The sequence below is a fragment of the Nerophis lumbriciformis genome, linkage group LG18 (genome assembly GCF_033978685.3).
Source record: "Nerophis lumbriciformis linkage group LG18, RoL_Nlum_v2.1, whole genome shotgun sequence".
NCBI lineage: Eukaryota > Metazoa > Chordata > Actinopteri > Syngnathiformes > Syngnathidae > Nerophis > Nerophis lumbriciformis.
Genome location: NC_084565.2, coordinates 28,025,001 through 28,049,705, shown reverse-complemented (window position 1 = coordinate 28,049,705; position 24,705 = coordinate 28,025,001). Strand labels below are relative to the sequence as shown.

Sequence of the window (24,705 nt, the reverse complement as noted above, 5' to 3'; positions counted from 1 at the left end):
TGTATCGATGTAGCCACGAATATGGTTTTGAAGTAGAGACAGCTGGGTATGAGAAATATGTCAGGGGAGGAACATTGTGGTGGTCTTTGCTGCAACAAATGGGTCATCTGCCTTCTTGCTCACTTTCCATGGATGCCAGATTATGCACTGCAGTTTGCAGGGTGTTATGGAGGAGGATGGGGGGCGGAGGGGGGGGGGGGGGGTGGTCAATATGTGCTTGATGATGATGATGATGATGATGATGCGCGTGACGCGTGCACGAGCCCACAGGCAGCCAGCAGAAGCAGCGGAGCCAGACTGAAGCATCATCATCATCTTCCTCCTCCTCCTCCTCCTCGATCGCCTCTCTTCGCCGCTCCAGCCCGTCCGCAAGGCTCTCTGCTCCGGCCCCAAGCATGCTCGGCTCCTCGGCCCTGCTCTCGGTGCTCCTGGCGGGGCTCGCCGCTGCAGCGTCCTCGGTGGAAGTGTTCGACAGCCAGCTGGGCGACATCAGCTACTGCAAGAAGCAATGTCAGCTCGTCATCAGGAACAGAAGCCCCGCTAAAGTAAGTCTTATGCATTTAAAAAAAACATATATATATGTATATATATATATACATATATATGCATATATATGCATGCCTTTTTTGTGTGTTTTTATGCGCTCTTATATTGTTTTGCTGCACCCTGATGCGCTTGTGCACACCACAAAGGCCAAAAATGGAGCCTTTAATTACATGCATCATTGCCGTGAATGAGTGTGTAATTAAGATATGCAAGGTCAGGCTTGCATCAATTTGTGACAATGTTCTTGATTTCTCGGAGAAATGCAACGCTAACACTGCGGCGTGTATCATTGCTGCAAACAAAGGTTTTTTTCTTTTTTCTTTTTTCCTCCCCTTAAATTCGCCCCTCAGGTGTGGCCCTCCATGCACTCTGCAGCGGGACAATGCAGTCAACACAACACAATACAAATACAAGCGACTCATTTATGTTGGTGGTGTTAATGTAGGGGTTATTCAAAAGCTTCGTTGTGAGGAAACACGGAAATGCAGCAGCAGCGGCGGCAGAGGTGATGACAAGGCTGTTATTAGGCTGGCTGTATTACTAGTGTTGGCCACCAGAGGGCGCTGTGTCTTGTCTGATTTGGTACTGCCGCATGAACAAAAGTTGTCTATTTACACCAGAGGTCCCCAAACTACGGCCCGCCAGCGTCCAAAATCCGGCCCGCGGGAAGTCTCAAGTTAAAAAAACGAAAAAACGTTTTATTTTTTATTTTTTATTGTTATTATTTTTAATCTGTCCTTTCTAATCCATTTTCTACCGCTTGTTACTCTCGCTCAGGCAAATCATATTGTCTAAAAATGCATTGTCCCATGGATAACGTGATATATATATATATATTAGGGGTGTGGGAAAAAATCGATTCGCATTCGAATCGCGATTCTCACGTTGTGCAATTCAGAATCGATTTTCTTTTTTTTTTAAATCGATTTTTTTTTAATTATTATTTTTTAATATTTATTTATTTCATTTTTTATTTTTATTTTTAAATTAATCAATCCAACAAAACAATACACAGCAATACCATAACAATGCAATCCAATTCCAAAACCAAACCCGACCCAGCAACACTCAGAACTGCAATAAACAGAGCAATTGAGAGGTGACACAAACACGACACAGAACAAACCAAAAGTAGTGAAACAAAAATGAATATTGTCAACAACAGTATCAATATTAGTTACAATTTCAACATAGCAGTGATTAAAAATCCCTCATTGACATTATCATTAGACATTTATTAAAAAAAAAAAAAAAAAGAACAATAGTGTCACAGTGGCTTACACTTGCATCGCATCTCATAAGCTTGACAACACACTGTGTCCAATATTTTCACAAAGATAAAATAAGTCATATTTTTGGTTCATTTAATAGTTCAAACAAATTTACATTATTGCAATCAGTTGATAAAACATTGTCCTTTACAATTATAAAAGCTTTTTACAAAAATCTACTACTCTGCTTGCATGTCAGCAGACTGGGGTAGATCCTGCTGAAATCCTATGTATTGAATGAATAGAGAATTGTTTTGAATCGGGAAAAAAAATCGTTTTTGAATTGAGAATAGTGTTGAATTGAAAAAATAAAATCGATTTTGAATCGTATCGTGACCCCAAGAATCGATATTGAATCGAATCATGGGACACCCAAAGATTCACAGCCCTAATAAATATATATATATATATATATATATTCGTGTCAGGCTCAGGGGTTCGGTGGAGGTCAAAACACCCCCGACTCATCGTGTAAATAAAAACTTCCCCCTATCGGCGTATTACGGATACGGCAACAGCAGAATTCACACTGATTTGCAGGTGTGTAATTTGTTGTGAGTTTATGCACTGTGTTGGTTTTGTTCTTTGAACAAGGTGATGTTCATGCACGGTTCATTTTGTGCACCAGTAAAAAAAAAACATGGTAACACTTTAGTATGGGGAACATAGTCACCATTAATTAGTTGCTTATTAACATGCAAATTAGTAACATATTGGCTCTTAACTAGTCATTATTAAGTACTTATTAATGCCTTATTCGGCATGGCCTTATTATAACCCTAACCCTCTAACCCTGGCCCTAACCCTAACCAAATAACTCTAAATTAAGTCTTTGTTACTTAGAATATGTTCCCCATACTAAAGTGTTACCAAAAACATATCACTTTGTCTTGAATTTGAAAAAAAAAAACATTTCATTTTTCACTAAAGAAGGGTTCGGTGAATGCGCATATGAAACTGGTGGGGTTCGGTACCTCCAACAAGGTTAAGAACCACTTATATATGTGTGTGTGTGTGTGTGTGTGTGTGTGTGTGTGTGTGTGTGTGTGTGTGTGTGTGTGTGTGTGTGTGTGTGTGTGTGTGTGTGTGTGTGTGTGTGTGTATATGTATATATATATATACATATATATATATTTTATTTTTTATTTTTATAATTTTGCCTCTGGTACCTGATACTTTATTTTTTAACCTATATAGTATTATTATTTGTATTATTATTATTTTTATGTGACTAAGTATAGTCTCTTCTAGTACTGTTTTTATGCACTATATTTTAAAATTATTAAAATATTTTTTTGTATTTTATTTTTATTTTATTGTATTGTATTTAAATAAAAACATTCTTTAATCACATGTTTTAACATATACATATTTTATTATTTGGTCGTGGTACTTGATCTTTTTACATTGGCATTTTTAGAATTTTTATCATTTTGCCTATGGTACTTGATACTTTATTTTTTTAAATATATCGTATTATTAATTTATGTAACAAAGTATAGTCTCTTCTAGTACTGTTTTTATGTACTATATTTTAAAAAGTAAATTTTTTTAATCTTTTATTTCCATTTAAACACATATATATTTTAAAATTCTCCCCTGATACTTGATATTTTAACTTGTTTCCTGTTTGCGGTTGTTTTGAAAGGTGCTTCTAAAATGTTATTATTACTATTGCTGGTATATTATGTGACTATACAATTATGGTCTTCTTCTAGGACTCCATAATGAACGCCTGCCACCGCGGCTGTCGCCTTTACTCCATCTGCCAGTTTGTCAATGGCAACGCTGGCTTCAACACCAGCAAGGACGAGTGCCAGGGAGGTGTGTGTCTGGAGGGAACATAATAACTTTTGGGGTCTTCTTCATTCCTCTTCTCGTCTTCTTCTCCTTTCTCACGTTCCATCTGTGCCTCCGCAGCCTGCCAGGAGGCGTACGTCAAACTTCTGGAGCAGGAGGCCTGCAGCACCGGCTGCTCCAGCCAGCCCTCCGAGCCCGAGATCAAGAGGAGGAAGGTGAAGGAGAATCTTGACGCTGAAACATGCGAACATGCTCACAAAGTTCTGTTTGCACCGCAGCTGAAGGCCATGACGCTGCGCCCCAAGCCGCCCTCCGTGATGGAGGCCGTGTCCAGCTGGTGCAACGACATCGTCAGCTCCGCCCAGAGCTTCATCTCCTCCACGTGGACCTTCTACCTGCAGGCGGACGACGGCAAGGTTGTCGTCTTTCAGGTAAGGTTTGAACGTCGCAAGCGTAAAAAGAAGTTGACCCCTTTGAAAATGGAGTAAAGATGTTTTGAAAGACGTACTGTAATTTATTTCAAGTGTTTTCTTTATTTCTGTTGTGCAAGGCGGGGGTTATCATTAATTACTGGCAAGAGGAAAAACATTATTTACATGATTCATCCATGTTGTGCTCATGTCAGATTGATGGTACCCTGGCTTTACTTTGTGGATTATTTTGAGTCTTCCTGTTAATTTGAATTTTACAAAGTGGTGGTTATCATTATCAACTGGCGGGGGGAGCGATCACGTTAGTTATCTAACAAAATCAAATTGCACATGTGTTTGTTTACTCGTGGGCTTTTACTTTGTAAAATTCAAATTAACAGGAAGACTCAAAATAATCCACATAGTGGTGGTTATCATTATCAACTGGCGGGAGGAGCGATCACGTTAGTTATCCAACAAAATTAAATTGCACATGTGTATGTTTACTCATGGGCTTTTACTTTGTGGATTATTTTGAGTCTTCCTGTTAATTTGAATTTTACAAAGTGGTGGTTATCATTATCAACTGGCGGGGGGAGCGATCACGTTAGTTATCCAACAAAATTAAATTGCACATGTGTATGTTTACTCATGGGCTTTTACTTTGTGGATTATTTTGAGTCTTCCTGTTAATATGAATTTTACAAAGTGGTGGTTGTCATTATCAACTGGCGGGGGGAGCGATCACGTTAGTTATCCAACAAAATGAAATTGCACATGTGTATGTATACTCGTGGGCTTTTACTTTGTGGATTATTTTGAGTCTTCCTGTTAATATGAATTTTACAAAGTGGTGGTTATCATTATCAACTGGCGTGAGGAGTGATCACGTTAGTTATCTAACACGATTAAATTGCACATGTGTGTGTGTGTGTGTGCTCATGGGGTTTTACTTTGTGGATTATTTTGAGTCTTTGTTTTTATTTCTGTTATACCTAAGGTGATGGTTATCATTAACAACTGGCGGAAGGAACGGTCGCGTTAATTACATGACACATTTAAATTGCACATGGGTGTGTGTGCTTATGGGCTTTTACTAAGTGGATTATTTTGAGTCTTTGTGTTTATTTCTATTATATAAGGTGGTGGTTGTCATTAGCAACTGGCAGGAGGAGCATTTGCGTTAATTATAGGACACAATTAAGTAGCATGCATGTATATGTGCTCATATGCATTTAGTTTGTGAATTATTTTTAGTCTTCATGTTTATTTCTGTTATACAAGGTGATGGTTACCATTGGCAACTGGTGGAAGGAGCGATCGCGTTAATTACATGACACATTTAAATTGTGCTCATGGGATTTACTTTGTAGAGTATTTTGATTCTTCATGTTCATTTTTGTTATACAAGGTGGTGGTTATCATTAGCAACTGGCAGGTGGCGCGATCACATTAATTATATGACACAATTAAGTTGTGTATGTGTGCTCATGTGCTTTTACTTTGTGGATTTTTTGAGTTTTCATGTTTGTTTCTGTTATACAAAGTGGTTATTATCATTACCAACTGGCGGTGATTCTGTTAATTGTATGACATAATCAAATAGAACGTCACGTGTGTATGTGTGCTCATGTGCTTTTACTTTATGGATTATTTTGAGTCTTCCCGTTTAATTTTTGTTTTACAAGGTGGTGGTTATTATCAACAACTGGCTGGAGGATCGACCCCGTTGATTACATGACACGAATACATTACATGTGTGTATGTGTGCTCATGGGCCTTTTGTGGATTACTTTGAGTCCTCCTGTTTGTTTTTATTAAACAAGGTGCAGGTGGTCATTAAAAGCTGGCAAGGAAAGTGATTGCTTCAAGCAAACGGTATATTTACTTTGCGCGTTCACGGGCGAGCAATCGTGAGGAATCACTATATCAGGTGATGAGGGGTTGCCATGGTAACGAGAGAGCTGCTACCACTGTTATTACAAGCCTATTAAGTTGATGATTAAATTATTACAGCTTTTCGGAGCAGGTTTAGCCTACTTAGCTCGTGCAAGCTTACTTTCAGACTTTGTCAGAACTGGAGGTTTAACAAGGTCGCGGTTAGAACGCCACGTTTCCTAAAAAATAAATCACCGCTCGTAAAAATGTTATTTTCGTAGTCACATGGCTTGAAGAAGTCATGCGCTGTGAAATCCCTTATTTTCTTCGTCCTTTGGCCAAATGATCTACTGCACTAGATATTATGCACACCAAATGAAGACGTTTGGCAGGCCAGTCTGCTCTCAGGAGTTCTTTCTTATTCTCAAAGTACAAACCCTGTTTCCATATGAGTTGGGAAATTGTGTTAGATGTAAATATAAATGGAATACAATGATTTGCAAATCCTTTTCAACCGATATTCAATTGAATGCACTACAAAGACAAGATATTTGATGTTCAAACTCATAAACTTTTTTTTTTTTTGCAAATAATAATTAACTTAGAATTTCATGGCTGCAACACGTGCCAAAGTAGTTGGGAAAGGGCATGTTCACCACTGTGTTACATGGCCTTTCCTTTTAACAACACTCAGTAAACCTTCGGGAACTGAGGAGACACATTTTTGAAGCTTCTCAGGTGGAATTCTTTCCCATTCTTGCTTGATGTACAGCTTAAGTTGTTCAACAGTCCGGGGGTCTCCGTTGTGGTATTTTACGCTTCATAATGCGCCACACATTTTCAATGGGAGACAGGTCTGCACTACAGGCACGCCAGTCTAGTACCCGCACTCTTTTACTATGAAGCCATGTTGATGTAACACATGGCTTGGCATTGTCTTGCTGAAATAAGCAGGGGCGTCCATAATAACATTGCTTGGATGGCAACATATGTTGCTCCAAAACCTGTATGTACCTTTCAGCATTAATGGTGCCTTCACAGATGTGTAAGTTACCCATGTCTTGGGCACTAATACACCCCCATACCATCACAGATGCTGGCTTTTCAACTTTGCGCCTATAACAATCCGGATGGTTCTTTTCCTCTTTGGTCCGGAGGACACGACGTCCACAGTTTCCAAAAACAATTTGAAATGTGGACTCGTCAGACCACAAAACACTTTTCCACTTTGTATCAGTCCATCTTAGATGAGCTCAGGCCCAGCGAAGCCGACGGCGTTTCTGGGTGTTGTTGATAAACGGTTTTCGCCTTGCATAGGAGAGTTTTAACTTGCACTTACAGATGTAGCGACCAACTGTAGTTACTGACAGTGGGTTTCTGAAGTGTTCCTGAGCCCATGTGGTGATATCCTTTACACACTGATGTCGCTTGTTGATGCAGTACAGCCTGAGGGATCGAAGGTCACGGGCTTAGCTGCTTTCGTGCAGTGATTTCTCCAGATTCTCTGAACCCTTTGATGATATTACGGACCGTAGATGGTGAAATCCCTAAATTCCTTGCAATAGCTTGTTGAGAAAGGTTTTTCTTAAACTGTTCAACAATTTGCTCACGCATTTGTTGACAAAGTGGTGACCCTCGCCCCATCCTTGTTTGTGAATGACTGAGCATTTCATGGAATCTACTTTTATCCCCAATCATGGCACCCACCTGTTCCCAATTTGCCAGTTCACCTGTGGGATGTTCCAAATAAGTGTTTGATCAGCATTCCTCAACTTTATCAGTATTTATTGCCACCTTTCCCAACTTCTTTGTCACGTGTTGCTGGCATCAAATTCTAAAGTTAATGATTATTTACAACAAAAAAAAATGTTTATCAGTTTGAACATCAAATATGTTGTCTTTGTAGCATATTCAACTGAATATGGGTTGAAAATGATTCGCAAGTCATTGTATTCCATTTATATTTACATCTAACACAATTTCCCAGCTCATATGGAAAAGGGGTTTGTACGTGAACCACCTAAAATCGGGTCAGTCTCGCCCAACCGCAGCCTGGCGAACTGGCGTCTGCATCCCTGCTCTTCCCTTTGGAGAATGTGCAAGGCAGCATAATGAAAGGAGCGTGTGGGCAAGGGACAGCACTCATGCACACTTCAGGACTGTAACTATATGGTAAGATGCGGCGTCCTCCAATAAAGACGCTGCAGCTTTGTTTTGATTGGGACCGCATGATGGATGTTTGCTTTCTCTGGCGGTGACGCGCAGGCCCGAGCAGCACGGAGGAAGTCAGGCTCCAGCGCAGGCGAGCTGAAGTTATGTTGGATAAACAGTGAGCACGTTATTGTCCCAGCATGCTCGAAAGAGGTGGGCTTTGGACAGAGTGGTGTTTTATACTCGCGCACAATTGCTCCTTTTCGCCGGTTATTGGTGACAACAGCCACCTAAACACAACAAAGCAAAAATAATCCACAAAGTCAATATGTAGTTGTGTACATTTGTCATAAAAGGTTTTAAAACGTACAGTATGTAACAAAGTTTTACTTTTGTCATATTGAGGTAAAAACTAAATTTTTTGTTTGCAAACTTTTTAAAAGCACATGTTCTAAGTAGAACTCAAAGATACATTAATACAGGGCACATTTCAACATATTGCATGTTTGGTTTAGGAGTTATCCTTGAAACTATTTTTTATTGCTTCAAACATGTTTTTTCCGGATTCTAAGAACATTACTGTCATGTTGAAATAAAAACTCAATTCTTATATTTGCAAATCTTACAAAAGCACATGTTTTATGTAGATGCAATAATAAAATATACATAAATATTGGCATATTTTAACATCTTGCATGTTTGGTGTAGGGCAGTGGTTCTCAACCTTTTTTCAGTGATGTACCCCCTGTGAACATTTTTTTAATTCAAGTACCCCCTAATCTGAGCAAAGCATTTTTGGTTGAATAAAAGAGATAAAGAAGTAAAATACAGCACTATGTCATCAGTTTCTGATTTATTAAATTGTACAACAGTGCAAAATATTACTCATTTGTAGTGGTCTTTCTTGAACTATTTGGAAAAAAAGATATAAAAATAACTAAAAACTTGTTGAAAAATAAACAAGTGATTCAATTAATCAATAAAGATTACTACTCATTGAAGTAATCATCAACTTAAAGTGCCCTCTTTAAGGATTGTAATAGAGATCCATCTGAATTCATGAACTTAATTCTAAACATTTCTTCACAATAAAAGAAATCTTTAACATCAATATTTATGGAACACGTCCACAAAAAATAGAGGTGTCAACACTGAATATTGCATTGTTGCATTGTAATGAATGGAATAGCCTACTTGATTTGATGTTCAGTTTATGAACTTACATTCATATTTTGTTGAAGTATTATTCAATAAATATATTTATAAAGGATTTTTGAATTGTTGCTATTTTTAGAATATTTAAAAAAAAAATCTCACGTACCCCTTGGCATACCTTCAAGTACCCCCAGGGGTACGCGTACCCCCATTTGAGAACCACTGGTGTAGGGGTTATCCTTGAAAAAACTTTGTATTTCTTTAAAAAAAAAGTTTTCTCCAAATTCTAAGAACAATACTAAAATATTGAGGTAAAAACTTAATTTTTCATTTGCAAACCTTACAAAAGCACATGTTTCAAGTAGAACTCACAAATATACATTAATGCAGGCATATTTAAACGTATTGCTTGTTTAGTTTAGGAGTTATGCTTGAAACAACTTTTTATTGCTTCAAACAAGTTTTCTCCAGATTCTAAGAACGATACTGTCAAATGGAGGTAAAACTCAGTTTAGCGTTTGCAAACTTTACAAAAGCTCATGTTCTAAGTAGAACTCACAAAGATACATTAATACAGGCATATTTAACATATTGCATGTTTGGTTTATGAGTTATGCTTGAAATAACATTTTATTGCTTCAAACAAGTTTTCTCCAGATTCTAAGAACAATACTATAATATTGAGGTAAAAACTAAATTTTTCATTTGCAAACCTTACAAAAGCACATGTTTCAAGTAAAACTCACAAATATACATTAATACAGGCATATTTAAATGTCTTGCATGTTTGGTTTAGGAGTTATCTTCGAAACAACGTTTTATTGCTTCAAACAAGTTTTCTCCAGATTCTAAGAACAATACTATAATATTGAGGTAAAAACTAAAATTTTCATATGCAAACCTTACAAAAGCACATGTTTCAAGTAAAACTCACAAATATACATTAATACAGGCATATTTAAACATCTTGCTTGTTTGGTTTAGGAGTTATGCTTGAAACAACTTTTTATTGCTTCAAACGACTTTTCTATGGATTCTAAGAACAATATATTGTCATATGGAAGTAAACACTCCATTTTTATGTTTGCAAACTTTACAAAAGCTCATGTTGTAAGTAGAACTCACAAAGATACATTAATACAGGCATTTTTAACATATTGCATGTTTGGTTTATAAGTTATGCTTGAAACAACTTTTTATTGCTTCAAACACGTTTTCTCCGGATTCTAAGAACGATACTATCATAATGAGGTCAAAATAATATTTTTACATTTGCCAACCTTACAAAAGCACATGTTCCAAGTAGAACTCACAAATATACAATAATACAGGCACATTTAAACATCTTGCATGTTTGGTTTCGGAGTTATCCTTGAAACAACTTTTCATTGCTTCAAACGAGTTTTCTCTGGATTCTAAGAACAATACTGTCATATTGAGGTAAAAATAAAATGTTTGCGCTTGCAAACATTACAAAAGCATATGTTCCAAGTAGAACTCACAAATATACAATAATACAGGCACATTTAAACATCTTGCATGTTTGGTTTAGGAGTTATCCTTGAAACAACTTTTTATTGCTTCAAACGAGTTTTCTCTGGATTCTAAGAACAATACTGTCATATTGAGGTAAAAACTAAATCTTTATGTTTGCAAACCTTACAAAAGCACATGTTCCAAGTAGAACTCACAAGGATACATTAATGCAGGCAAATTTAGACATCTTGCATGTTTGGTTTAGGAGTTATCCTAGAAACAACTTTTTATTGCTTCAAACAAGTTTTCTCCAGATTCTAAGAACAATACTGTCATATTGAGGTATAACTCAATTTTGCATTTGCAAACCTTACAAAAGCACATGTTCCAAGTAGAACTCACAAGGATACATTAATGCAGGCAAATTTAGATATATTGCATGTTTGGTTTAGGAGTTATCCTTGAAACAATTGTTATTGCTTCAAACGCATTTTCTCCGGATCCTAAGAACAATACTATAATATTGAGGTTAAAACTAAATCTTTATGTTTGCAAACCTTACAAAAGCACATGTTCCAAGTAGAACTCACACAGATATATTTATACAGGCATGTTTAAACATCTTGCATGTTTGGTTTAGGGGTTATTCTTGTAACAACTTTTAATTGCTTCAAACAAGTTTTCTCTGGATTCTAAGAACCATACTGTCATATTGAGGTAAAACAAATGTTTGCGTTTGCAAACCTTAACAAAGCACATGTTCCAAGTAGAACTCACAAAGATACAATAATACAGGCATATTTAAACATTGTGCATGTTTGGTTTAGGAGTTATTATTGAAACAGCTTTGTATTGCCATGCTGTGATTGACAACTTGAATTTCCTGTTCACGATTAGCATGCTAATTAACAGCTAGCGTTTAGCATGCTTGTTACCAGCTCGCTAACTAGCAACATGCTAGTTGCTATCTAGGGATCAGCGCACTAGTTGCCATTTAGTGATGAGCTTATACGGTGTTTTTTTACTTTTGAATATTTAGTATTGCACAAGAAGAAGGTACATTTAGCCCCAATTTAATGAAAAACACAATTTGACTTATAAGTAGTCGGTCCCCGCTCCATTAGTTAGACTTAGACAACCTTTATTGATCCACTAGGGAAATTGTTCCACACAGTAGCTCAGTTTCAAAGGATGGAAAGTAGAGATGATATCGGCCTACCGATATTATCGGCCGATAAATGCTTTAAAATGTCATATCGTAAATTATCGGTATCGGTTTCAAAAAGTAAAATGAATGACTTTTTCAAACGCCGCTGTACGGAGTGGTATATATCCGGTAAAACACGGACGTAGGCTAGCATACTCTGGACTGAAGCTGTGTGCCTTTATTGTTTTTAGTAGCTGTTGTTTTGAGGCATGTTTAAAAAAATAAATAAATAATGCACTTTGTGAAAGTCAAAGTATAGTATTTCCCATAGTTGTTGTGGGTATCAGGATGATCTCAGGGAGAGCATGTCCCAAATTACAAGCTGCTGTTTTGAGGCATGTTGAAAAAAAAATGCACTTTGCAACTTCAATAATAAATATGGCAGTGCCATGTTGGCACTTTTTTTCCATAACTGGAGTTGTAGTTGTTCTCCTATTTTGGAAAACCTTGTTTTTGATTGATTGATTGAAACTTGTATTAGTAGATTGCACAGTACAGTACATATTCCGTACAATTGGCCACTAAATGGTAACACCCGATTAAGTTTTTCAACTTCTTTAAGTCGGGGTTCACATTAATCAATTCATGGTAAAGTTACATTGTTTAATGCATCCAGCGAGGCATCACAACAAAATTAGGCATAATAATGTGTTAATTCCACGACTGTATATATCGGTTCATTTTTCATTTTTTATATAGCTCCTTCATTGATGTGCATCTTTGATCGATAGACAATTATACCTCAATTATTCAATTATACATTTACACACCAATGCCTGAGAAGGAGCAGGATGAAGAAAAATCTTATATTTTCCTGCCCCCTTCAACATAACACGTAGTCTTACTTAATGGATATCATACAAACCAACAATTACACCCAAATATAACGAAAACAAACAAAAAAACACAACAAGTGCAAAACTTCATGAAGTACAAACCGAACAAAAAAACCCCCGTAATGTACACCTCACGGGATTATACAAAACAAATACAAAACCAGGCAAAAAATAAGTAAAATAATATATATAAAGCAAAATGTAAACACTTATGGCTGTCCATATGATCTTATTGTTCTGTCGTTATATATATTTTTTCAATTGGAATATATTTTTACAATCTTTTATCTCATTGTAAAGAGAATTCCATAGTTTAACCCCCACCACTGATATACACATTTGTTTTAAAGTTGTCCTTGAATACTGATGTTTGAAATTACCTTTTTTTTTTGCTGTTCATTCTCAGAAGTGATGACAAACATTTTTTGTAAATTTGCTAGTAATGTTTTACTTTTAGCCTTAAACATGACACATAATGTCTGTGACTTTACTAGCTCCTGTAATTTCAATAAACCCGAATTAATAAATAACATGTTAGTGTGTTCTAAGTAATCTACTTTATGAATAATCCTTATAGCACTTTTCTGTAGTTGATACAATGCCTTTATGTTACTCTTATATGTGTTCCCCCACATTTCCACACAGTAGCTGATAAATGGCAATATAAGTGTACAATACAATATACGCATTGCCCTATAATCTAACACATATTTTACCTTATTTAATATAAAAATACTCTTTTTCCGTATATGAGATTTCCATGTCGGATTTCGGAATCGGTAATTAAGAGTTGGACAATATCGGATATCGGCAAAAAAGCCATTATCGGACATCCTCTAATGGAAAGGGTAAGGATGGAAAGGATAAAGGAATTAAGTAGACTAAAAAATGTACCAGCATAGTAGCAATATAAAACATAACATATGTAATATTTACATATTATATATACAGTATATATATTATATTATATTATTATATAATATATACAATATATAACAAATCCCAATTACCGTGTACAATAATAGTTTGGGGGTGCTTGCAATGGAAAATGTTGACGGTCCCTGATCTAGATATTTACACATGCACACCAGCAGGGGGCGCCAAACGTAAGGAATAATTGCCATTCCGTGTTGTAGACTGAAGTCACCATCTTCTTCCTCCTCCTCAGAGCCAACCAGAGATGGAGTACTCGCTGCCCGAGCTGCAGGCTCCTCGCTCCGACGTGGCCGACAGTCCTTGGCCCCAGGCGCACTCCCACACGCAGAAGCCTCACGGTGAGGACACATTTCCGAAGTGTATTGATAACGCGAGGTAACACGCTCGTCTACTTGAAGGCGTGAGGGGGCGTGGCGAGAGGGGAGGAGCCAAAGTAGGAAGCAGAGGGAAACACCAGGCGCAGCACGCGGAAGACGCGGCGTCCGAGCACGACTTCCTGGGCTGCATGTCCAGGTGAGTACGCCTTGGCACAATTCCGTGCTCAAAACCAGGGGCCGACCTTAGTCTTCGTCGCCTTTCCAGACGTTCGGGTCTTCCTCGGTGGATTTTAGCGGCCTGCCTCTTCCTGTCCATCGTGGTCATGTTGTGGCTCAGCTGCGCCAGCCTGGTGACGGCGCCAGATCAGCACATCAAGACGCAGGTAGACTCAAAGTAATAATAATAATAATAACAACCCTTGTGCGTCCCGAGAGTCCAAACTGGATTTTACAGGTGTTCCTTATTGTTCGGTTTAAAGGTTAGCGGTCTTTTATCAATAAAATTGCATTGTGTTTTTGATTGCATCGTTGTTAGACTAAGACAGGGTTTGGCAACCCAAAATGTTGAAAGAGCCATATTGGGCCAAAAATACAAAAACAAAATCTGTCTGGAACCGCAAAAATGTTATATAGTTTTTTTAATTTTATTTATATAGTTCAGTTTCAGTTTATTGCGAACATGCATATGCATACTTGCCAACCCTCCCGATTTTCCCGGGAGACTCCCGAATTTCAGTGCCCCTCCCGAAAATCCCCGCGGGGCAACCATTCTCCCGAATTTCTCCCAATTTCCACCTGGACAACAATATCGAGGGCGTGCCTTAAAGGCACTGCCTTTAGCGTCCTCTACAACCTGTCGTTACGTCCGCTTTACCACCGTACAAACAGCGTGCCGGCCCAGTCACATAATATATGCGGCTTTTACACACACACAAGTGAATGCAATGCATGCTTGGTCAACAGCCATACAGGTCACACTGAGGGTGGCCGTATAAACAACTTTAACACTGTTACAAATATGCGCCACACTGTGAACCCACACCAAACAAGAATGACAAACACATCTCGGGAGAACATCCGCACCGTAACACAACATAAACGCAACAGAACAAATACCCAGAATCCCTTGCAGCACTAACTCTTCCGGGACGCTACAATATACACCCCCCGCTACCACCAAACCCCCCTCCCTCATCTCCTGAATTCGGTGGTCTCAAGGTTGGCAAGTACCGTATTTTTCGGAGTATAAGTCGCACCGGAGTATAAGTCGCACCTGCCGAAAATGCATAATAAAGAAGGAAAAAAACATATATAAGTCGCACTGGAGCTCATGAAAAAAACTGCGACTTATAGTCCGAAAATTACGGTATGTGCATATGATACAATGCATCACACAATTCCAGTTATTTCATTACAGCACGTCCGAAAAGGAGTAGGAAGAAGCAGAGCTTATTTGATTTCATATCATAGCAATTTTATCCAATTTCCTTGTTCTGTGTAACAGAACAGTGAACAAATAAATAATATACCATAGTAAGCAAACAAATATTAAATAGATAATCTTTGTCTCAATAATAAAAAAAAAAAAAGGGTTCAAAATGTTCATCCTTTTTTTTTTCCTTTTTTTTTTGTCCTGTCTAGCTTCTCATGCCCATATAGGCTGTTCAGATTTACTTTACAAAAGAGAAGTTTGGGATACTTCTCGTGTTGCCTTATTTGTATTTCTCTTTATTAAATGTATTTATATTATCATTTGGTGCAGCCGGGCCGGAGCAGGAGGGGATAGAAAGAGAGGGAAAAAAAGAAGACAGAGGAGGAAATTGTGGGGTCAAGAGGGGGATAAGACAGAGAGACAACAACAACAACAACAACAGCAAACACAACAATAACAACAACAACAACAATAGAGCAACATCAGCAAATACGATATGTACAAATATGATGGTAAAAGTGATAGTAAAGAAGCAGTTAGCGAAATAAATAATAATACAGAAATGACAATGAGCATTATTACACTACAAATGGAGCAGTACAAATACCAAGATGTTCATCCTAATTCTTGTTCTGTGTACTTTGTGAACACTTGGAGTTTGAACAGTCTCTTGGAGTGAATCATATTGGTGCTTTGTTTGCTTTATTTGGTTAATCCATTCCATAATTGAACTCCACATACAGATATGCTTGAATATATGTTTAAATAATGTTTTTTTTAAACATTCTAATTGGTCATGGAAGTGTATTAAGAAGCTAAGTAAACACGGTTAATAATAAAATAACATTTTAAAGTGTTTTTGTTTAGCATTTTCTATTACAAAAGTGTAACATTTAAAAAAAAAGACAAAATAACAGACGATATGGTGCAATTGTGTCCAACGCATCAGTTTGTTAGGATGCTAAGCTCTCATACAAGTGTAAAAAGAAGCCAAACGCTGTCAATCCTAACAAAAAATGGCATTTACTGTAATGACGAAGCAGTAATGCAAATGTGCATCTCACTTTTTCAAACACTTGTTCAGGTTTCAGTTCAGTTTCAGTTTATTTGGAACATGCATACGATACAATGTAATGCATCACACATTTCCAGTTGTTTGATTACAGCACATCCGAAAAGGAGTAGGAAGAAGCAGAGCTTATTTAATACTACCCCTTTTCATACCATAGCAATTGTATCCCATTTCCTTGTTCTCTGTAACAGAACAGTGAATGAATAAATAATAAATAAATAATATACCATAGTAAGCAAACAAATATTAAATAAATAATCTTTGTCTCAATAAAAAAAAGGGCTCAAGATGTTCATCATAATTGTTGTTCTGTGTACTTTGTGAACACTTGTAATTTGAACAGTCTCTTAAACTGAATCATATTGGTGCTTTGTTTGATTTATTTGGTTAATCCATTCCATAATTGAACTCCCCATACAGATATGCTAAAGGTTTTAAGTGTTGTACGAGCATACAGATGTTTTAAATTTGATTTCATATGCCTGATTAGCACTCCACACGAGTCACTAACATCAACAAAGCTCACTTTTGCGCATTAACCCACAGCTTAAAAAGTTTGGTGGACAAAATGAGACAAAGAAGGAATGGCAGCGAGAAAGTTGTACATGTAAATAAACTACGTCGAGTTCAAGGACCGCCGAAATTAGTAGGACAAAACAGCGCTCGCCAAATACTCTCATCAGTGAAGCATGTTTAATATAAACAGTGGAATTTCTAAAAATAAGGAAGGTTTGTGTCATGTTGTTCCTCCTACAGAAACCATATTAAAACAAAAAATATATTTCCCCCCCATCTTTTTCCATTTTCATACATTTTTGAAAAAGCTCAATGGAGCCATTAGGGCGGATATAAACAAAGTATACACACCCCACTGACTCCCATTAATAAGTGCTATTTTTCACACACTGGTATATTACCATGCTTTTTCCGTGAAAACTGAATGAGTCTCATTTTTGCTGATTGAAAAATAAGGAAAAACATTTTTTGGGGCGTAATCACGCCTCTTAACCAACAGATGGCGCCAGAAAACCATGAGCGTAAATCTTAGCGTTTTGATATTTGTCAATGAGTTAAACTGCCAATAAACTGCTGAAATGCAATTTACCGGTATTGTAAACATAACATGGCTGATATATACAATGTACTATATACACAACATGGCTCATGTATACAATGTACTATATACACAACATGGCTCATGTATACAATGTATTATATACACAACATGGCTCATGTATAAATGGTAAATGGTTATACTTGTATAGCGCTTTTCTACCTTTTTAAGGAACTCAAAGCGCTTTGACACTATTTCCACATTCACCCATTCACACACACACACATTCACACACTGATGGCGGGCGGGAGCTGCCATGCAAGGCGCTAACCAGGACCCATCAGGAGCAAGGGTGAAGTGTCTTGCTCAAGGACACAACGGACATGACTAGGATGGTAGAAAGTGGGGATTGAACATGAGTGCTTCGTGGGTTACAATTTGAGAACTAGTATTAATTACTACATTATCACATCAGTTCATAACATCATTACATGAGTGCTTACTGCAATATTATTACATGAGTGCCCAGTATTTATTACATCATTACATGAGTGCTTACTATAGTATTAATAAATGCATTACGGTACTATTACATGAGTGCTCAGTATTATGTATTACATATTTACAGGAGTGCTTAGTATTATTAATGTATTACCATTACAGGGGTTAAATATGCATTTTTTAAACAAATGATAGGCCTTAATCAAAGGAATTGTGATATGATTTTTTTAATAAATATATTACTGTACTAAAAACTGCAATTGAGAGACGCTATAACATTCAAGCGGAAGAAGATGGATGGATGGATGGATATAACATTCAAAGAGCAAAGCGGCAAGTGTGAAGAAAATATTTTCTGATCTTTTTATTTTATTTTTGTATTTTCTATCATTGAAAGAAAAGAAAATTAATGAGTTGATTGTAAATTCACACACTGGCTATACAGTCATTTAATTGTCAGGAATTACCGGTATATTTTTTACCACTGCCAAGTGGGGGTTTCGTTAGTTTTTTGGCAGGATTCAATAAAAATCTTCACTCGACACTAATATGGCGCAAATCTGGATAGAAACGCAAACATGAACCAGGAAGTGGGCTGATAACTGACAAACTTGCCAACATAGTGCTCCGCTATCATTACAGTGCTTTATCGTTTTTAGTTTTGACAGTAGTTAACTTCTTTTTACACTTTTTCAACAGACAGATCAGAATGTTTCAAAATGACATGCATTACTTCTTAAAAGTATAAAGAGTGGTTAACTTATTTTTACACTTGTATGAAATGTTATTTTTAAATTTGTTTTTATTTGTACACTTTTCATTTGAATTCTATTTATATATTTTATTTTTTATAGAGACAAAGATTATTCTTGCATTTAATATTTGTTTGCTTACTATGGTATATTATTTATTTATAATTTATTCATTCACTGTTCTGCTACAGAGAACAAGGAAATGGAATAAAATTGCTATGGTATGAAAAGGGGTGGGATTAAATAAGCTCGGCTTCTTCCTCCTCCTTTTCGGACGTGCTGTAATGAAACAAGTGGAAATATGTGATGCACTACATTTTATTGCATTCATGTTCAAAATAAACTGAAACGGAACTGAAAACTGAGCAAGTGTTTGAACAAGTGAGATGCACATTTGCATTACTGCTTTGTCATTACAGTAAATGCCATTTTTTTGTCAGGATTGACAGCGTTTGGCTTCTTTTTACACTTGCATGAGAGCTTAGCATGCTAACAAACTGATGCATTGGACACAATTGCACCATATCGTCTGTTATTTTGTCTGTTTGTTTGTTTTTACACCTTTATAATAGAAAATGCTAAACAAAAACACTTTAAAATGTTATATTATAATTAACAGTGTTTACTTAGCTTCTTTATACATTTGCATGATCAATTTAGAATGTTTAAAAAAGTAATTATTTAAACGTTTACCTGGGCTTAGTTTCTTTTTACAATTTTTAAATATTTGGTCATTGGTCACTAAAGTAAGGTGTTAATATTAACAGTGCTTAAGTTAAAGTTAAAGTACCCATGATTGTCACACACACACAAGTTGTGGTGAAATTATTCTCTGCATTTGACCCATCACCCTTGTTCACCACCTGGGAGGTGAGGGGAGCAGTGGGCAGTGCCGCGCCCGGGAATCATTTTTGGTGATTTAACCCCCAATTTCAACCCTTGATGCTGAGTGCCCAGCAAGGAGGTAATGGGTCCCATTTTTATAGTTTTGACTTCTTTTTACACTTGTGTCACAGCAATGTAATATTTCCAACATTCCCCCAGCAGCTCATACATGTGTTATGATGGTGACAGCAGATTATTTTGCATGGGAGAACCTTTGTTCATTTGAATTCAAATGTAAATAATTTATGCGTATAATTTTAATATGATTTATTTAATGTAATTTATTAGGGGTGTAACGGTACACAAAAATTTTGGTTCGGTACATACCTCGGTTTAGAGGTTACGGTTGGGTTCATTTTCGGTACAGTAAGAAAACAACAAAATATAATTTTTTGGGTTATTTATTTACCAAATTTGTAAACAATGGCTTTATCCTTTTAACATTGGGGACACTATAATAATTCTGCCTACATTAATCCACATTAAACTGCCTCAGGATGTTGCTCAGATTAAATAAAATGACAAAACTTTTCTTCTACATATAAAAAGTGCAACATTAAACAGTTTCAAGTCAACTCATCATGCTTAATTTATTACAGCATTTGGGAAGCCTGTAGTTGATTTTTATTATGTAAATGTTGTATTTTTATCAACATGTGATAGCATAGACCCTGCCATTCAAAACTAGGCTGTTACATTACTAATGATTAATGTAACTATAGCTGAAAAAATAGTACAATAGCAATAGGAGAGACTATTCATCCCTGAACACCATGGAGTTCATGTAGGCTTTATGATGCACTTACATTATTATATCAACTATCAGAGACAGAAACTCTTTATTTACATAATGTCCTTTTTTGCTGCTTTAACACAGCTCAATCAACACAGAAAAAGGTGAAGTGAAATAACAGACAGACAGGGCTTTGCTGTCCGTAACACACACACACCGCAAAATGAACTAACGTTATGCTAAAAGCGAATTAGCCTTCATCTCAAGCCAGGACTGCGAGCGAGCTGAGCTGCCGTTTAGGTTTCTAGAAGGTCAACGGGCTCATAGTGATGTTACTAGTAGTTGACTGGGAGGTGTTTATCATAATTTGGGGAGAGTCCGCTGCCTGATGCTTACCTGCTAAACGCTAAGCACTGACTACATGCGCTCTGAATACGCACTGCTGATTGGCTGTTATCGCTCTGTTTGTAACCAATCAGATGGTTGTGTGGGTGGGACAATGCTGGGTGCTGTGTACTGACAGAGACAGGCAGAAGGAAACGGAGCAGCTTGTTAAGACTTTTGCTTACCTTAATATGTTCGTGTGGGAACTCGTTCGGTACACCTCCGAACCAAACCCCCGTACCGAAACGGTTCAATACAAATACACATACCGTTACACCCCTATCATTTATTGATAATAATATATGATTAATTACTTGTTTTTCCCTTGTTTTGTTTCCCTCCCTTTTTTTGTTCCCAGTTGAGCATCAACGGGGATAAGGAGTTCCTGGAGCACCACAAGGTGAACCCGTACCACCTGAGTCCTCTGCTGGCCGTCAGCGTCAAGAAGGCGCCGGAGGAGGAGGACGGCCAGGAGGCGGGGCCTCTGCCCGTGAAGGTGGACCTCAACAACACACGCGTGTAAGACGCCCTTACAAAACATGATGAAGCACTGGATTTTCTTAAAAAAAACACATCATTTTAAAGCAGCATGGCACCCGCGCAGTTCATTGGACAGACTTTGGAGAGTTAATCTCGTCATCCCTGCTAACATATAAAAAGCACTTCCACATCTTTTGCCTCATTCATTGGAAATAGAAGGAAGTGAAAGTGTATTTATTGTGTGGTTGAAGTGCCATGCATTGCCTGTAAAATACATTGTAACCTAAACTGGAGGAAGACTTCGCCTATACTGTTGTATTATTATGATTATGATTATTATTATTATTGCTCTTCCAGCAGTATCAAGTAGGATTATTTTCAGTGTGTCAGCACATTCTGTACTGAATAGACAACTTTTTTTTTTTAGTAAGAAGCAGAGTTGCACAGTCGTAGAGACGTTTTATTAAATTAGTTAGTGCTTTTTTTTGACGTCCTGTAACACTTTCTTTTATTTATTTTTTTAGATAGCAGGCTTTGAAATAAATCGTGCATGCGAAAGTTGAAGCTCCTTCGGCCATTCATGGATTCGCACTGTAGCTTCGTTGACTTTTTTCCCGCTCCTATTTGCTGTTGAAACATGCTTGGAATGTGTAATATAAGAGTAATAAAAAGTAGTGTATGCCAATATCGTCACGAGGACTTCTGGAGAAGAAGGAAATGATCAGTATGAGGAAGTACATGACAAAATATGATGTATGGTTTGTTTCCTTTTTACTGCTCTGTTAATTTTCACGGAGAGGATAATTGCAACATAATAAAGTGTTTTCGTCGGTCTTGTTTCGGTACCTTTTTATTCGAGGGAGAGACTATTATCTGTGATGATAACCATAGAGTAGGAAATGGACTTTATTGTGACAGGTAATGTTTGATACCCCTAATAATTGCAGTATAAAACGCTACCAAGTGATAGAATTACTGCTTTTTAACCCTTTTATGACAAATTGTAGCGTTAATTAAGGTTTATTGAAATAGTTATATGCCATAAGAATGGTCATCCTTTCTAGTTAAAGTAAGACAAAAATATTATTCTTTAATTTTAATGTTCTTCTTGTACTTAAAAAGTGGTGACTGTACAGTGAGTTTAAAACCAGTACACGTGTCTCTGGCAGCCTTTTGGGTGCAGTCCCTATTTAGTCCACTTGGTGGCAGCAAAGATGGACAGTTTCTCCCATGTCACAGTTATAGGAGTATTGTAACTAATACTGTACATAAACAAGTGATGAATGTATAACATTATTATTATTATTATGAGTGCTCAGTATTAATGACTGCATTATTATTACCTGAGTGATTATTAGCTACTACATTATTAAAGAGGGATTAGTATTATTTACTGCATTATTACACAACTTATATAATTATTGTAGAGTAATTACATTACTGGTCAATTTTAACTATTGCTTTGATATTATATGATCGGTATTTATTACTACATTACTATCACATTAGTGCCCCTTACTTTTCATTACATAATTACATGACTGCTTAGTATTAGTTACTGCAATATTATTATACCCAGTAATATTTATTACATCAATACATGAGTGCTAGTATTAATTAATGCATTACTATTACACAGGTACCTGTATTATTTATTATATATTTACATGAGTGCTTCACTGCTTACTATTAGTTACTGCAATACTACTACATGAGTGCCCAGTACTATTTATACAAATTTAGATGAGCGCCAGTCATATTTATCAAATAATTACATGAGTGCTTAGTATTAGTAACTACAGTATTATCACATGAGTGCTATTACTTACTCCATTGTTATCACATGAGTGCTCCCGTATTAGTCATTACATAATTACACGAGTGCTCATTGTTAATGACTGCATTATTATAACATGAGTGCTCAGTATTAATTATGGCATTATTATTCAATGAGTCGTCAGTATTAATTACGGCATTATTACATGAGGGCTCAGTAGTAGTTAATGCTTTATTATTACATGAGTGCTCAGTAGTAGTTAATGCTTTATTATTACATGAGTGATCAGTATTAGTTATTGCCCTAATATTAATTATTGCAATATTACATGAGTGCTCAGTAGTGGTTAATGCTTTGTCATTACATGAGTGCTCAGTATTAATTACGGCCTTACTATTTATCCAGAAGCCAGTATTATTGCATTATTACATGAGTGCTCAGTAGTGGTTAATGCTTTGTCATTACATGAGTGCTCAGTACTAATTACTGCCTTTCTATTTATCGAGTAGTCAGTATTAATTATTGCATAATTGCATAAGTGCTCAGTAGTTAATGCTTTAGTATTACATGAGTGCTTGGTTATTACCCAACTATTTATTGAGTTGTCAGTATTAATTATTGCGTTATTACATGAGTGCCCTGCGATGAGGTGGCGACTTGTCCAGGGTGTACCCCGCCTTCCGCCCGATTGTAGCTGAGATAGGCTCCAGCGCCCCCCGCGACCCCAAAGGGAATAAGCGGTAGAAAATGGATGGATGGATTACATGAGTGCTCAATAGTGGTTAATGCTTTGTCATTACATGATTGCTCAATACTAATTACTGTCTTACTATTTATCGAGTAGTCAGTATTAATGCATTATTACATGAGTGCTCAGTAGTGGTTAATGCTTTGTCATTACATGAGTGCTCAGTACTAATTACTGCCTTACTATTTATCAAGTAGTCAGTATTTATTATTGAATTGTTACATGAGTGCTCAGTAGTGGTTAATGCTTTGTCATTACATGAGTGCTCAGTATTAATTACTGCCTTACTATTTATAAAGTAGTCAGTATTTATTATTGAATTGTTACATGAGTGCTGAGTAGTGGTTAATGTTTTGTCATTACATGAGTGCTCAGTATTATTTACTGCCTTACTATTTATCGAGTAGTCAGTATTATTTATTGCAATATTACATGAGTGCTCAGTAGTGGTTAATGCTTTGTCATTACATGAGTGCTCAGTATTATTTACTGCCTTACTATTTATCGAGTAGTCAGTATTAATTATTGTAATATTACATGAGTGCTCAGTAGTGGTAAATGCTTGGTCATTACATGAGTGCTCAGTATTATTTACTGCCTTACTATTTATCGAGTAGTCAGTATTTATTATTGAATTGTTACATGAGTGCTGAGTAGTGGTTAATGCTTTGTCATTACATGAGTGCTCAGTATTAATTACTGCCTTACTATTTATCGAGTAGTATTAATTATCACAATATTACATGAGTGCTGAGTAGTGGTTAATGCTTTGTCATTACATGAGTGCTCAGTATTATTTACTGCCTTACTATTTGTCGAGTAGTCAGTATTAATGCATTATTACATGAGTGCTCAGCAGTGGTTAATGTTTTGTCATTACATGAGTGCTCAGTATTAATTACTG

At 36.6% G+C, this 24,705-nt stretch overlaps 1 protein-coding gene across 1 annotated transcript; it reads left to right on the top strand.

The window, feature by feature from the left end:
- The first annotated feature begins 249 nt into the window (after positions 1-249).
- Positions 250-22,113, top strand: tmem59l (transmembrane protein 59-like). Its single transcript, XM_061977940.1, has 8 exons — positions 250-545; positions 3,536-3,641; positions 3,738-3,832; positions 3,896-4,048; positions 13,899-14,004; positions 14,065-14,179; positions 14,249-14,366; positions 21,155-22,113. Exons 1-8 carry the CDS (start codon positions 396-398, stop codon positions 21,317-21,319), a joined length of 1,008 nt encoding a protein of 335 aa, XP_061833924.1. The 5' UTR covers positions 250-395; the 3' UTR covers positions 21,320-22,113.
- Positions 22,114-24,705: the final 2,592 nt, after the last annotated feature.